The 15,663-nt window shown below is 30.1% G+C and overlaps 1 protein-coding gene across 1 annotated transcript in view; it reads right to left on the bottom strand.

The window, feature by feature from the left end:
- Window positions 1–316: 316 nt before the first annotated feature.
- LOC148301528 (furin-like protease 1) overlaps window positions 317–15,663 on the bottom strand; it is a 91,137-nt gene continuing 75,790 nt past the window's right edge. Inside the window, exon 13 of the mRNA XM_088273114.1 lies at window positions 317–1,928. Within this exon, the coding sequence (XP_088129240.1) occupies window positions 1,270–1,928 (659 nt within the window). The 3' untranslated portion in view covers window positions 317–1,269. The remainder of the gene's footprint in view (window positions 1,929–15,663) is intronic.

Genomic DNA, 15,663 nt, shown 5'->3' with positions numbered 1-15,663 from the left:
TTCCATTTCTTTTTCCTAACTCTTATCTACACCTAATGGTGTTTAAAGACACTGCATCGTTTTGACGAAGTGTTATCTTGATCGTTACATGCATAGAGGCAAAGTGATCAATACTGCGCTTCGAGTAACAGTCCAGGGAAATATTGAAAAAATATTATGGAGAAAAATCACAATTAATTTGAATGATTTATCACAATTTCACAAGAATTTAAATATTTGCAGCATAATCTTCATGTTTAGACATTTTATATATAACCGCTCACCCTGGTGTAAGGCACTATTTGTCTTCGGACAGATTTATAACGCATGTGATAAGTTTTTTTTCTGTAGAGGTATGAATGCATATATTGCCGTAGTAATGGTGCATAGTGTTGTTTGCAATAGTGTAGTGATTATTCTGACGAAGACACGTGTACGTCTCAAAACTGGTAGACTAAATTTCAGTTAGTGGTTACTAGCATTTTAACTCTTAACTGCCCAGGCCATGAAAACCCCTCCAATGCTCACGGGGTCTATATGGGCCCAAATGCATAGTATTATATTATTGATTATTGCTTGACTACCGTTTAGTTTTTTTGGGCTGGCAACACTTCTTTTGTAACACTGACAATATTGCTTCATACCAGTTTACATTTATTCCGTTATTTCGTTAAAGAAAAAAAAATGGGAATTAGAAAAAAATCCTGGGCTGTTAAGCAGTTTAAAATTTTTTGGCCTAATATTGACCCTAGGGGCAGTCGTGGGTTAACACAAGTATTCATGAAATATTTCATATCCTGTACTGCGTGTGCAACGAAATAATGGTTTAATTTAAATGGCATTAAATAAGAAAAAAAGTTACTATAACTGGTATAAATTAAATAACTGCTAATATCGACTATCTTCATAGGAATGACATGGATTACAGTAAAAAAAATATTGTCAGATGTCAGTAAAACACTTTACATTAAGACAAATCAATCAATTATTTGTTCTAAAATACAAAATCAACTAAAATACAACATAAAGCTACATATCAAGAATTATTTTACGATTGAAATGACTAAAATTTAGGAATCGAACGAATTAAGAGTTATGACTGTAACTGTGATTCAGAATTCAAAACTAATGGCCTTTGAAAAGCTGCCTTACTCTAATTTTGATCTTTGATACAGGAAATACACTAATTAAGTAGGAAGTATCAGAGGAAAATTTATAAAATGACAAAAATTAAGATTATCGTATGCAGAAACTAGTTTGGTTAACATCACACATGAGAGTTTACAATGTTTATTCTTCGAGACTATCAGAATCACTGGCGTCGTAAATGGCACTGTGGATTTCTTGAACAATGTTCGTATTCTTTTGCTGTGATTTGTCGGTATTGCCCAATCTGCTGTAGCTCACATCGCTAGAGCCCACTCCTCCGATGCAGCAAATTCGCACTCCTAGCTTGGTCAGTAGACACGCGAGAAGAAAGTAGAAGATGACGCCGGCAACCAACGCCATGATAATGGCAAACAGTATATACAGCCTGAAGAGCCAAGAGGCGCTTTCGATTTGAGGGAGAACTTGCAATGGATAGCAATAGTTCTCAGGAATGCTGACAGAAGTGGTCGAAGAATTCACGAGTCTCGCATCTTCGGGGCATGTAAGGCACTGGTAGCTGTAAGGGCCGGAGCACGTAGCGCAGGAATAGTGGCAGTCCAAGCAGATTCTAGGAGGCACTGGCTTCATGATATTCCTAGACACGTGCAGTCTCTTCTGCCCTGAGTGAGAGCCCCTCTTCTTAAGGGAAGCCGACAAGGCTTCGATGCTGTCGGGATTGGCAACCGTCTCCTGGGGTTTCGGCTTGACCACCTTCTCGTAGAATGATCGACTGGCGAACGTTTTATCGGGACACTGGACAAAGCATTGGCCAGAGAAGAGGAAGAACGCCGGTTTGCATTCTGTAGGAAAAGAAATAACGTCATTAGAAAACGAGACAAAACAAAAGCTCACTGTATAAACGAAAGCGAAAAAGGCACGTAAAGAATTAGTGAAATATAGTAAAAAAATAAGAGCAAATGATTGCAATATAAAACAAAATGTGTAGCACTGTCAATTTCGTTAGAACTTATCTGTAAAAAAGACAAATGTCTTATATTGATATTTATATTTCTTAGTACCTATAATAAATAGTAATTTAACAAATGTAAGTAGGATGTTAATAGTTCCAAATATTAAAACAAAAAAAAATGCTTAAAAGCGTTATTATGTAAGTAACAAATCAAATTAAGATACAATCTCCTATCAAGATAGGAGATAAGCTTGAGCTTATGGGAACATATTAAAAGGAATCAAATGAACTTATTATTTAAACATTATAACATTGTTTACATAAAGTGTTTTATTCCTGTAAGATAAAGGCTAAGTGGACTTTAATGTGTTTTAATACAAAAAAAAATATTAGTAGAAAATTAAATACATTGATTTAAGAGCATATTTACTAACTTCTTTGTAATAAAAATACATCATTAATGATATTTTCGTGATTTAAAAAAAACTGGTTGCATTTCATAAATAAATATTAAATTAACAATATCAACTTAATATACCTGCAAATTATAATATGCACAAAAATAATTATTACATAAACTGTGTACTTAGATTTATAATTTATAGATTCTTAAAAAAAAATAGAAAAACGGACTATTGGGATAACGTTTAAGTAAAATAGACAATTGTTCTATTGAAATCAATACAAAAAAGTGTAAGATACAGGTATAAACAATAAAAATACTACAAATCACCAAACACCAGAGAAAAATACGGTAAGAAAAAGAGTCATGCCGTTACAAGATCTACTGAAGCAACGAAGAACGACACAAGGAATTCTAAAACAAGTGTGGAAGTAAAAAAAGGAATATTCAAAAAGAATGAAAAAGAAAAGAAAGAGGGTAGAGTTTTATACACAGTACGAGATATCAACACCGCACAAGCATAGAAGCAAAACAGAAAACAAGGAGCGGGGAAGATAATCAAACTCACCCTCCGCTTGTAGAAAGCTCAACGATTCTCTTCTCGTCTTAATCTTTAATTCTTCAAAGTTCTAGGCGGTTAGTTTCGTATGAAACAATTTCAATAGAGGCTTCGAAACAACCTTACAATCGTATGCTTTAAGTTCGTCTGATGGGCCCTGGCGCTGATTGGTTCTCTAATCGGTGCAAGAAGTTTCTAGTAGTAGTGACCCCCACCTGTTAACTCAGATAATACACACAAGAGACAAGATACGTTCAATTAGGCAACAAGCATATACTCCGAACCATCTCATCACGACATATCGGCTTTTACAGGGATACCAATAGGTTTCTTGGATTAGTCAGAAGACATAAGGAAGTATGGTAGAAATATAAAGCACACAAATAGATAAACATTTAAAATTAATATTTATCATTATTAATTTAAGTTTTACTAGGTAAATACTACTGTTTTATAAAATCTATTGTGACACGTGTCCCAAGGACACATCACTTTCAAACACCGTTTATGAAGCTACGTCTAAATTTTAGAGTTGTGTCCTTGGGACGTTGAAGGATGAAGAGAAGGTAGAAGGTGTTTCTTACTGTTATTTTTTATCAGCGGGAACATAGACAAAAGAGGAGAGACTTTAGTCATTGTCATATTGTCGAAAGAGGAGATACTTAAGTTATATTTACTATAGGTTTATTATTATATATATTTTAATGATTTTTATGACATTTAAATTTATGACTTTTGGTATAAATAATTTTGAATTATTGTTGTTATATCGCTCACTCCTTTCAACAACGTCATTTAAAAAAAAAAAACAATTTTCAGTTGTGTTTTCAATGTTTTTGGAATGCCCAGAAAATGTACTATATCCTAGCAAAAGCGGCATATTTTAAACTTAATATTTACCCACTACAGGGCAGAAAGTGTTGTTTTTGTATTTTGAAGAAAAGGTGTTGTTTAATTTTTTTTAATATGTGCACTAGATATTTTTCAAATGCAGAAAAAACATCCAGGATTAACCTAAAAAGATTTGTTGCACAGTAAAAAGTTCAGTAAGTGGCTTGATATTTATTTTTAATACATAAACTTTACAATATCCTGAAAAATCAAGTTTTTTGATAAATGACGTTGTTGAAAGGAGTGAGCGATATGTGTATTTAATAAATGGCTAGCGAACTGTGAAAAATAATTATTTATTAAACATAATTCATAATAATAATTTATAAAAAGTAGTATTTATCAAGTAAATCTTCAATTAAAAATGTATAGATATTAAGTGACTGCCAAATCAATAAATGAAATTAATATTAACAAAATCGTCCTAGTAGGCATCCTTAAAATGGTACATTTAAAAAAAACACAACCATAAAAGCCGATATTGCATGTGCGTGTTTTAAATACTGCAGGCATAATTTTTCCTCGAATTAGTCTACTCTATAATCTATGATTTTGATTAAATATCCTTACTTACCATCATACTAACCATCATATAACCATTGATTACATAAAAGCAGAAAAATATTGAAATTTTAGATTAGTATATCGTAAATAATAAACAGGTTTTAATAAATTATATTTGAAAATAAAAATAAACACTTGTAAACGATCACTTTCGAATTTATTAATGTAAACAGAACTAGAACATCTCTATATTTTTAAAAATTTACTTTAAAAGTTTTACTTGGTAAATAAAACTATTTCTAATCTATAATGACACGTGTTTCGATGCATTTCGATCATTTTCAAATACCGTATCATCTGTAGTTCTCGAAACTAGTCGTGTTTACATTAAACGCCTCAAAACTGGCCTTAAACAAATATTTTATTCATATTTTATATTGAAATTTTCATGTTATTAAAAACAACTGTGAATCAATAAAGTATTGTTATATTTACTTTATATTTATTATGCATATATTATTACTTCATATTTTTATGATTTTTGTTTTCATATAAAACCCTTATATTCATATGATATGCTATGTTTACCATAAAAACAATAACATTTTAGAAATCTTCGTAAATAATGAAATAAAGATAGATTTTTATTTTCCTTGTAGCAGAGAGAATGATGACATGTAAATATTTGTATAAAATTTATGATTTTTCAATAGTTTCTTTATTTATTCTTTTTGACATGTATCACAGGAAAATAAGTCCCTTGTAGTTTTATGATTAAAAAATAGTATACAATAATTGATTCCCCTTAAGTATGCGAACCGGGTTAGATAAAAACCACATAAAAACAAGTAAGAAAAAACAAATAACAAAATAAAACATAAAAAGAGTGAGGCCAAAAAAACGGGGTTTTAATCACAATAAAACAAATCTTTTATTTTGTATGAAAACATTTCTCATTTTATTGTATTATTTAAGTCTTTCGTAGGTTATAGTTTTAAATATATACATTTAAAAATTATTACAGTACAATGTCGGGTTAATTCAAATTGAAATCAATTTACATACATTCATATTTCGAAATGCACAATTATAATATTTTAGGTTAACAGGGTGATTTACAATAAATAGCTTTAGAACTTCAATTTATCAGGTCGTTCAGAATTGAACTAATTGTAAACTGTCGTTTAAAGTAACGTAGAACAATTGACTTGAATTTTGATGTGTTACTTGAGCCCAGTACAAAAAAATAAATCTGTATTTGGTCTACAATAATGAACGTATCGACCTGAATCGTTGTTTCCCTGGCACTTATTGTCACGATACTTCGATCGATACCACGATCTAAATATTTTTTTGTACTGGGCTCAAGTAACACATCAAAGTTCAAGTAGCCCCGTTCTATGTAGGTGAGTAAATTGATAGGTTATATAGCAAATACGAAATAATTTCATTAAACAGTTCATGAATTATGCTGAGAATTTAAGATAAATGAAATATTTAAATTAATAAGATGTCGAGTGTAAAGACTTAACGGAGAAAATGCAAAGAAATGATGTAAATTTTAAGTATTTTTTAAAATATATGATGCAATAATAATAATCACCGTAAACGTACATTCATCTCACTTAAACACTATTTAAGTATAAATATCACAAATCATAAAGTGAAATATCAAAAGAGTCTTTGACATTTTTTTTAAATTCCATAGTCCTTCATAAGATGATGATGTCCATATTTTGCTATCTATCCACGAGTATAAATCGAAGTAAAAGAGATATTTGTAACTATCACTTTGAGATGATTAGTAGGTGTGACGCAGAAAAACGTCTAGTTTTGTGAAAATAACAAAATTTCTTCAAATTTTGATTGCCTGCGCTCAGTTAAGTAGGCTCACATTTCGCATTAAATATATTGTTAAATATGTTACCATATTATGGTAAATATGCATTTCTAAATTTTCACCTTGGTATACCTTGAATTGAAAAAGTTTGCGGAACACTGTTATAGAGAATGTCACAAGTACATATCTCATATGGTGATTGACAAAAATTCATCGTGTGATAAACTTCGATTACTCTATTTTGTATATTAAAAGTATTGTTAATATTGTGGTATGTTCATATAACATTCTTTTTAACATTCATCGTTCACTTTGTGTAATACCACTTTGAATTGGTATTACACAAAGTGAACGATGAATGATAAGGAGAGTGTCGATTAATCTCACTAAAACAGTGATGAAAACAAGGCTTTTATCCGTATAATAAATGAATACAGTAAACCCTTCTATAACGTATATAAAGATACCGCATTATCAAAGGGAATGTTATAAGGAGTTTTTAAAACTGTTTTTTTCATTTTAACCAGCGGAAAAGACTGAAATGAGTCATTAAGAATTGAAATACAGTAATTAAACTCCTATCTCTAAACTCTTAACTCTTATCTTAACTGTCCGCCTCCGTAGTGTAATGGTCAGCAAGCTCGGCTACCGTTCTGGAGGTCCTGGGTTCAATTCCCAGGGGGGTAAAATAAATACAAGTGATTTTTTCACTGTAATATTTATTTAATATCACCCTAGACTGGTACCTGAAGCGGAGGGCTGATCACCTTTCCTTCATGTGTAAAAACGATCAAGATAACACTGCGTTTATATGAAGCAGTGCCCTATGCACCATTTGGGTGCGGATAAGGGTTTTTTTTACTATTATTATAAATTAAACTCTTATAACGTTCCCTTCGATAACGCTGTACCTATCTCAACGTTAAAGGGGGGTTTACTGTATATATTATCACACTGTAAAAAATAATGATTCGATAAATTTATCAAAAGTGGGCAGAATGCAACAGTTTTAGAACTGAATCAAGAAATACGAGATGCGTGAACAAATATAATTTTCTCTCTTACTTCGTGAAAAACCCCATTTCACTTTATATATCTACATTTGACTAACTCCCTTTATCATCTTCATAATGCTACTAACATATAACTTAATTAATATTCACATATAAAGTTACACTATCATTATTGGTAAAAGATATGTATTTTAAATTTACTTATCTTTTAACGTATAACATACTATATCGTAATAAACAAATTACATAGGCTGATGATTTGAGAGAACCTTAAAAAATATCGCTCCCAACAATACAAATTAATATATAATTAGATTAAAACCAATATTTTTAGCTTTTCCACTTTATTTTTATTTGACCAGCGACCGGGTTTCGTCGTTACCGACATCATCAGACTGGTGGGAGGCTATATAAATTGTTATGTTATATATAAAACAAGGCAGGAGTTGATAACCATGATTTGATATAATTTTATTGAGAAATTAATTTAATTTGAGTGAATTTAAGTATTGTATGATATTAAAAATATTTTATATTATTTTTGTGTGTTTTTTTTTTTAATATCATACAATACTTAAATTCACTCAAATTAAATTAATTACTCAATAAAATTATATCAAATCATGGTTATCAACTCCTGCCTTGTTTTATATATATAACATAACAATTTGTATAGCCTCCCACCAGTCTGATGATGTCGGTAACGACGAAACCCGGTCGCTGGTCAAATAAAAATAAAGCGGAAAAGCTAAAAATATTGGTTTTAATCTAATAATATATTAAAAATGCAATTCCATCACGAAGTGTCAGTGGATAATATAAATCTAATATAAATTAAGATTAAATTTAAAAAATAAGTAGGAAATCGGACAAGGAATTTTATTTAATTTAAGATACTTATTTTCATCTTCAAAATTTAGGAACATGATAGATTAACAAAACTTGTATTAATAAAACTGTGATGGATGGTTTTATAAAATTCTACATTAAGATAATCGTGTTAAGTTGAATGCCGCCAAATAATCAAATTAGTAAATTTATTTTGTATGTAAAGCATTGATAACTTTGTGGTATGGTAAAGCTAGTGTTTTAGCCTAGAATTTTTACTCATGAATTACATGAAATTATAGTAACTTTAAACATAAAGAGTAAATCCACTCACAAGTAGGCATAGGCTATGAAACTTATAAAGTTGAAGCCTGAGTAGGGACATGATGAACGGTGTTGCAAAAGTCGTAGCTAGATTTCAGAGTCACTTGGACGTTAGGTAATTAAAAAATAAATAAATAATAAAGTGGTATGGTAATAAAACACTCTCCTTACTATCCATTGTTTACTTTGTGTAATACAACTTTTTTAAAGCACTTATTTGTGACGGTTTCGGAAAATTATTCCATCAATGGGAACATTTTCAAAAGTGGACTCGAAGTTAAATTTAGTTGGTTATTTATTATGGGTAAGTCTTTATTGATTGCTTTACATATTTCTAATTTTTCTAGATTATCTACCCAAAGACCATTTTTATTTACATGTAAAATTTCTATATGAAGTAGTGTTACACAAAGTAAACAATGGATGGTAAGGAGAGTGTTTTATTAATAAATTTATTAATAAAACATAAATATGACACACGAACAAGCATTTTATTGGAAGGCATCTCTCTGAGCAAACTAACCGGGTACTGAGAACTTTCAAAGTAAGTTTCAAAGTATGACAATGATTTATCGGTCTTCCGTTTTTGTCGATAAGTGACGTCGTCCTATGTGATCGATCCAAGTTTTACAAGGATATACGAGAATAATATAATATAAATGAAAGGAAGCATCCGGGAACAGAAAATTTCATAGAATAGATCGCAAAGTTCGAGAAAAATATACAAAGGAAATATCTCGTTGTATGAGAAAGATGTCAAACCCTAGCTTCCAATCACATTTTAAATTAAATGATAGCCTTTGTATGAATTTACGATTTTTCAAATGGATATTAGAAAATATATACTAAAGAAATATAATTCGTCGTTTGCGTTTAAACAGGGAGTTTTTATATTTACATTTTAAAGCAAATTCAACACTCGCGATTTCCCCGTATGAAAAATAGCGTAGTTAATTCATTCTGCAATGTGTATACAGAAATTAAACTTAAGATAATACTACTGCTTAGAAATGTATATATTTATTAAGATAAGCAGTGTTTAAACATGAAAAAAAACGGTTTGAATTAGCTTTGCAATTTGAAAACCATGTATAGTATTAGGAATATTTTGGTAAAAACGTTTATATCGTAGTCGTACACAAGAAAGTGACCAACTACCAAATCGTAAAATGTTCAGGAGGGCCATTTAAGTCTCTTTTGCTTGGCAAGAAAATAAACATCAATGCAGTTAGTCATTTTTAACAAGTCAACATATTATACCTCCAAGTTTAAAACCGCATAATATATCAAATAGTCAATAATCACGTTTTTGTAAAAAATGCACTTTGTCACACAAATATATATATATATATATATATATATATATATATATATATATATATATATATATATATATATATATATATATATATATATAAAAATATATATATATATATATATATATATATATATATATATATATATATATATATATATATATATATATATATATATATATATATACCCAGAAATTAATGCAATATATGTATATGTTCAAGACTGGTGATCATCATAAATTATATTATGTACAAGTGTATAAAATGATCACTTAAGCCAGCCAAATGCCAGGTCGTGAGCCCTGGAATGCTCAAGTATCCATTTTTTATAATTTTAATAATTAAAAACGATAGATGATTGGTTCAAACACCATTCATATAGATCAGTATATTACTTTATCCATAGAGAGATGCAAAAATGTGGAAGAGGATAATATTGCTTGCAAAAACAGATTGGTGTGGGTTCTAGTACAAAGTCAGATTTTCCATCTTACATGGTTTTAAAACTGGACCGCCGATGTGTTTGTTATTGATGATGTGTGATATTACATTTTAAGCTTGTGTGATATTCGTGTGACATTCATATATTAAGTAAGGTAATTGCACTTGACATTTAAGCGACATTTTTCATATTTGCGCTCGTATGTTACAAATTGTCACTAAGTTAATTTATTAGGAATCAGTGTTTGTTGTATTTTGTGCGAAAGAAAACAAGGTAAGTACTTAGTATAAAATTTGGCATACAAATCCCTTATTCTTAAGACGAAAGGGTTCTAATCTACACTTAGAATCAAATAAGTATTGTCTATGGATAGACACTCAATACTTGGCACTTTACGTTTTATATTTACATGGTGCAGTTCATGTCATACAGCAGGATTCAATGAAGGGGTATGGAAACAAACACGGAAGTGTCCATCTTGGTTTAAGAGCAAGGTGGAAAATTGAGTTGAGCTAAGTGGAAAAAATGTTTTATAATTTTTCACATAAATATTTTTTTAAGAATGAAAAAAATTACTGTGACGAGGTTATATTTATATAACGCGTTTAAAATGGGGATGTTTCAAATTATTTATAAAACAGCATCTTTGCGATATAACGCGTTTAAAATATGAATGTTTCAAATTATCTATAAAACGACATATTTGCTCGTTAAAGATCTAACGCGTTTAAAATATGGAAATATGGATGTTTCAAATTATTTATAAAACAACATCTTTGCGATATAACGCGTTTGAAATATGGATGTTTAAAATTATCTATAAAACGACATATTTGCTCGTTAAAGATCTAACGCGTTTAAAATATGGACGTTTCAAATTATCTATAAAACGACATATTTGCTCGTTAAAGATCTAATGCGTTTAAAACATGAATGTTTCAAATTATCTATAAAACGACATATTTGTGCGCTAAAGATCTAACACGTTTAAAATACGTATGTTTTAAATTATGTATAAAACGACATATTTGTGCGCTAAAGATCCAACACGTTTAAAAAACGAATGTTTCAAATTCTATAAAACGACATATTCACGCGCTAAAGATCTAACGCGTTACAATAGCGATGTTTTAAATTATATATGAAATGACATATTTGCACGATAAAGATCTATAACCTCGCAAAAGTATATATTTAAAATTTTACAGCATTGAGAATTGTGGCTTTTAAACAAGCAAGTTGGAGCAGGGTATGGGATTTACATTTGAAACGTCATCATCATGTTGACTAATGGCAAGCCGTTTAATATTTTCTTATTTATAAAACAGAAAATTAACAATATATTAATTCATTTAGTATCATATTAAAAGCATCGTTAAAATACAATACATAGATATTTAACGTTATCCCCGATTTGTCGAAACACCCTATTATTTTAAGCATTACTATATATAAAAGGATATCTTTTAATACAAATTCCATTATGAATTAACAATGAATATGGGAGTCGAACACTGCAATATATCGTTCCGAACATTTTTAATTTGTTGCCGACGATATTAGAGGTCAAATAAAATATGGAACAAAGTTAATTTATGAAAATTGTAAAATGTTTACATTCTTAATTTTTCTCTTTTTTGTGTGTATATTGGGTTAAAATCGTTTAAAACAATAAAAAAAAAGGATTCAAAAAGAACTCAACCGACAAGACACAAAAGGTGGCTTGGTGGGTCTCTGCAAAAAAATGTTTTAAATATGTTTAAAATTGTGATTTCAATAAATGTATACAATTTATGTTAAAAATAAAAAAAATATTTAATGTTATCCCCGATTTGTCAAAACACCCTATTATTTTAAGCATCATTATATATAAAATGATATATTTTAATACAAATTCCATTTCGAATCTTTTATAATTTTATTCCTTTGAAGAAATATCTACCAAATGAAGCATACACTTCCATCTTTGTTTCCAAACTCCTGAAATATTCAATAAATCTTTCCTACGTCAATTTTTTAAGGTTTGCTGGATGCATATGAAAAATCACAAAACGCTCACTCCTTTCAACAACGTCATATATCAAAATACTTTATTTTTCAGGAGATCGTTTTTAAAGTTTTAGAATATAATGAAATGCATTAAAAATAAATATCAAGTCACTTATTGAACTTTTTACTGTGCAATAGATCATTTTAGGTAAAACCTGAACGTTTTTTCTCCATTCGAAATATATTTAGTTTATTTTAAAAAAAAAATTAAACAATACCTTTTCTTCAAAATTCAAAAACAACACTTTTTGCCCTGTAGCGGGTATTAAGTAAAAATATGCCGCTTTTGCCGAGATATAGTACATTTTCTGGGCATTTCGAAAACATGCACAACTGAAAATTGACGTTTTTCGATATATTATGGCGTTGTTGAAAAGAGTACATTGAAACTATAAATGTAGTTAAGTTGTTTTTTTTGATGAGCGAATGAATGAATAACATATTTAAAATTTATTACCATACTACAAAGTAATTTTAACTTTGTAGTATGGTAATAAAATACTCTACTTATCATTCATCGTTCACTTTATATAATTCCACTTAAAAATACTACTTCAAGACTACCGACTTCAGAATAACCATTCCAACATCAGAACAAATTTAAACCAAATGATGAAATGGTTATCCCAAAACGGGTAGCCATGAAGTAGTGTTTTTAAGTGGTATTGCGCAAAGTGAACTATGAATGATAAGGAGAGTGTTGAAACAACATAAGATTAAAATACAATTATTAAAAAATATATAAATTAATGTTTATACAAGTAAACTACAAGTAAAATTATTTAAAATTAATCTGGAATCCATGTTAGATTTTTTCACAAAATGTACAAATATTATTGTAATGAGAAATACTGTAAAAAAATTGAAACTTACTTATTTACAAAATATTAAATAAATCTGACTGTAAATAACATGTAACTTAGTAAATAAACTTCCCTTTATTATAATACAAACAGCAATAAACATAAAAAAGGATATCATTATTTCATATATTATGTGGTATCAATAAGTGATGTTTAAATATAATTCATTTAGGATATAATGCGATGTAGAAATATCTATTTGAAGGGCTTAAAACTAATGGTAAAACATAACATCTAGATCATTTTACTATTGCTAACAAATGAGGAACGCAAGGACAATAATGATGACATTAATAAGTTACATGTCGCTCCTTTGGTGTAACAATGACGCAATTACACTTTTTAAAAAATCAAGGTAAAAACGTATATATCGTAGTCGTACAGGAGAAAGTGACCAACTAACAAAACGTAAAATGTTCAGGAGGGCCATTCAAGTCGCTTTTGCTTGGAAATAAAGTAAACATCAATGCAGTTGGTCATTTTTAACAAGTCAATATATTTTACAACATTTTGAGTGCGTCCAAATACTTGTTCACAAAATCTGGATTATCTCCAATTACAGGAGTTATTTTCATATTATTTTTTAGTGAAGTTCTAGTGAAGAACAAGGTTTCTAAATTGGTTCATATATATAGAACTTCCAAGGATTGTGGTTGTCAATAATGGGTAGAATTGGTGAATGTTACACGTGTGTAAAGTGATCACTTAAACCAGCCTATGACGGTCGTCAGCCCCGTAAATGCCCAGACTTCCATATTCTTCTTCATCTTTGATGAGATGTCAAAAAATAATAAGTCAATATATACTTCCAAGTTTAAAATCCTTTGGGATTTTTTCAGGGCAATATTAAGCTAGTAAGATATCAAACAGTCAATGATCACGTTTTTTAAAAAAAAATGCACTTGGTCTCTTTCTCGTGTATGCTTATGTCAAAATGTGCGCAAATACTGTTTACATAGGGAGAAACATCAACAGAATTGCTTTTGTGGTGAAATTGTCATTGTAGAATTGAGTGAAATGGCACCATTTCTGTTGCTACAGCATCTGAATGGCATCCCCTGAATATTTCTAAAAGCGTAATCACCCCATTGTTGCACCAAATGACCGAAATATCAAAATTAATTTCGTGTAGTTCATTCATGATTTTTTTCGTAATAACCCCTATGAACACTTGCATAGTTCCGTTTATTGCGGCAAACGAACCGCAAACGCAACGCAATAACGTCTGGATATATCGGTCAAATGGGGCAGAATACCATATGCGTAACCGCGTTGATATTGCTCACCGCACGTTCGTTTTAATATATTCCACAGTGTATTTGGGTTGCATCTGGGCTGCGATCCCAGGTATATTGACGTGGTTAAGTCGTTAAATAAGCGCGTTTGTTGAACACGCCAGTGCGCCCAGCTTTGCTGTTATTGAAAAGCATTGCGCGTGCGCGATAGTTATTTAAAAATCAACTTTACGTTTTTTGATATTTGATATTATCAAAGCGTAGATCTGCTACTGTGATATGGAAATTATTGTAAAAACATATGATAAAACGTATAAGCGCGAGCATCAAAATTTCAAATAAACATCTCCCCATCTAGTATCTAGCGAGTGTTTTTGCCTAGAATTTTCACTTACGAATTACATTAAATTATAGCAACTTTAAACATAATGAGTAAATCCGCTCACGAATAGGTATAGCCTATAAAATTTAAAAAGTTACAGCCTTAGTAGGGTCACGATAAGCGGTGTCGCATAAGCCGTAGCTAGATTTCAGAGTCACTTGGACGTTAGGTAATTAAAAAATCATCAGAGGCTAAGTATGAAATCGCGGTTATTTAACGATTTAACTTCTTGGATACGAACCTAAGATCACAGTTCTGAGGCGCGTTTATTTAAATAAACGAACGTGTACAAAGGGACTATTTAAAACAAAACTAACGAAAAATAAATGAGTTACATTTGATCAATGACAGAAGGTTATACAAAATTTAAACAATAATAATTTTATAATTTTGAACACGGACACACTGTAACTTAGTCAATAGACGAACGCAGAAGCGTTCATTTTTGTCAAAAATGTAAAAGGCTTTAATTGGAAAGACGATTCTGGAATACACATCTAACTTACTTTTCAATTGTACTCGCAATATTTACGCTAACAATTTGAAAATTGTCTAACTAAAAGTACAAAACATACCTCGATCACAATATATATTTTTATTAAATAGTGTTGGCTTATTATATTTGGATGACGAGATTGGTTATTCGATCATCGGTTAGCCGAAATCGCCACTGGAAGGAGTGTGGTAATTGGCCGATGATCCGATTACGTCACCGAATGATTTTAACGAACGATTTCCGTCCAATTTGCTAAGAGTTAATTCACGTGAAATAGAGACGTCTGCGCAAAGGGACGATTTATTGGTGGAATCGTTAAAATTATTTAGAAATAATCTAGCTGATGGCCGAGACCATGATTCTAGATTTAACGAAACACGATCGCCTATTACATTTAATTTGTTATTGAATATATCTACACGCGGTTGATTTAAACTATTTATCAGGGACATATTAGCTCCGTCATCTTTCATCACAGAT

This window comes from Brachycentrus maculatus, unplaced genomic scaffold (genome assembly GCF_059751285.1).
Source record: "Brachycentrus maculatus isolate JH-2025_06_01 unplaced genomic scaffold, ASM5975128v1 h1tg000549l, whole genome shotgun sequence".
Taxonomy (NCBI): domain Eukaryota; kingdom Metazoa; phylum Arthropoda; class Insecta; order Trichoptera; family Brachycentridae; genus Brachycentrus; species Brachycentrus maculatus.
Note: the sequence above shows the minus strand (reverse complement) of the source record. Positions and strands in the feature narration are given on the sequence as shown.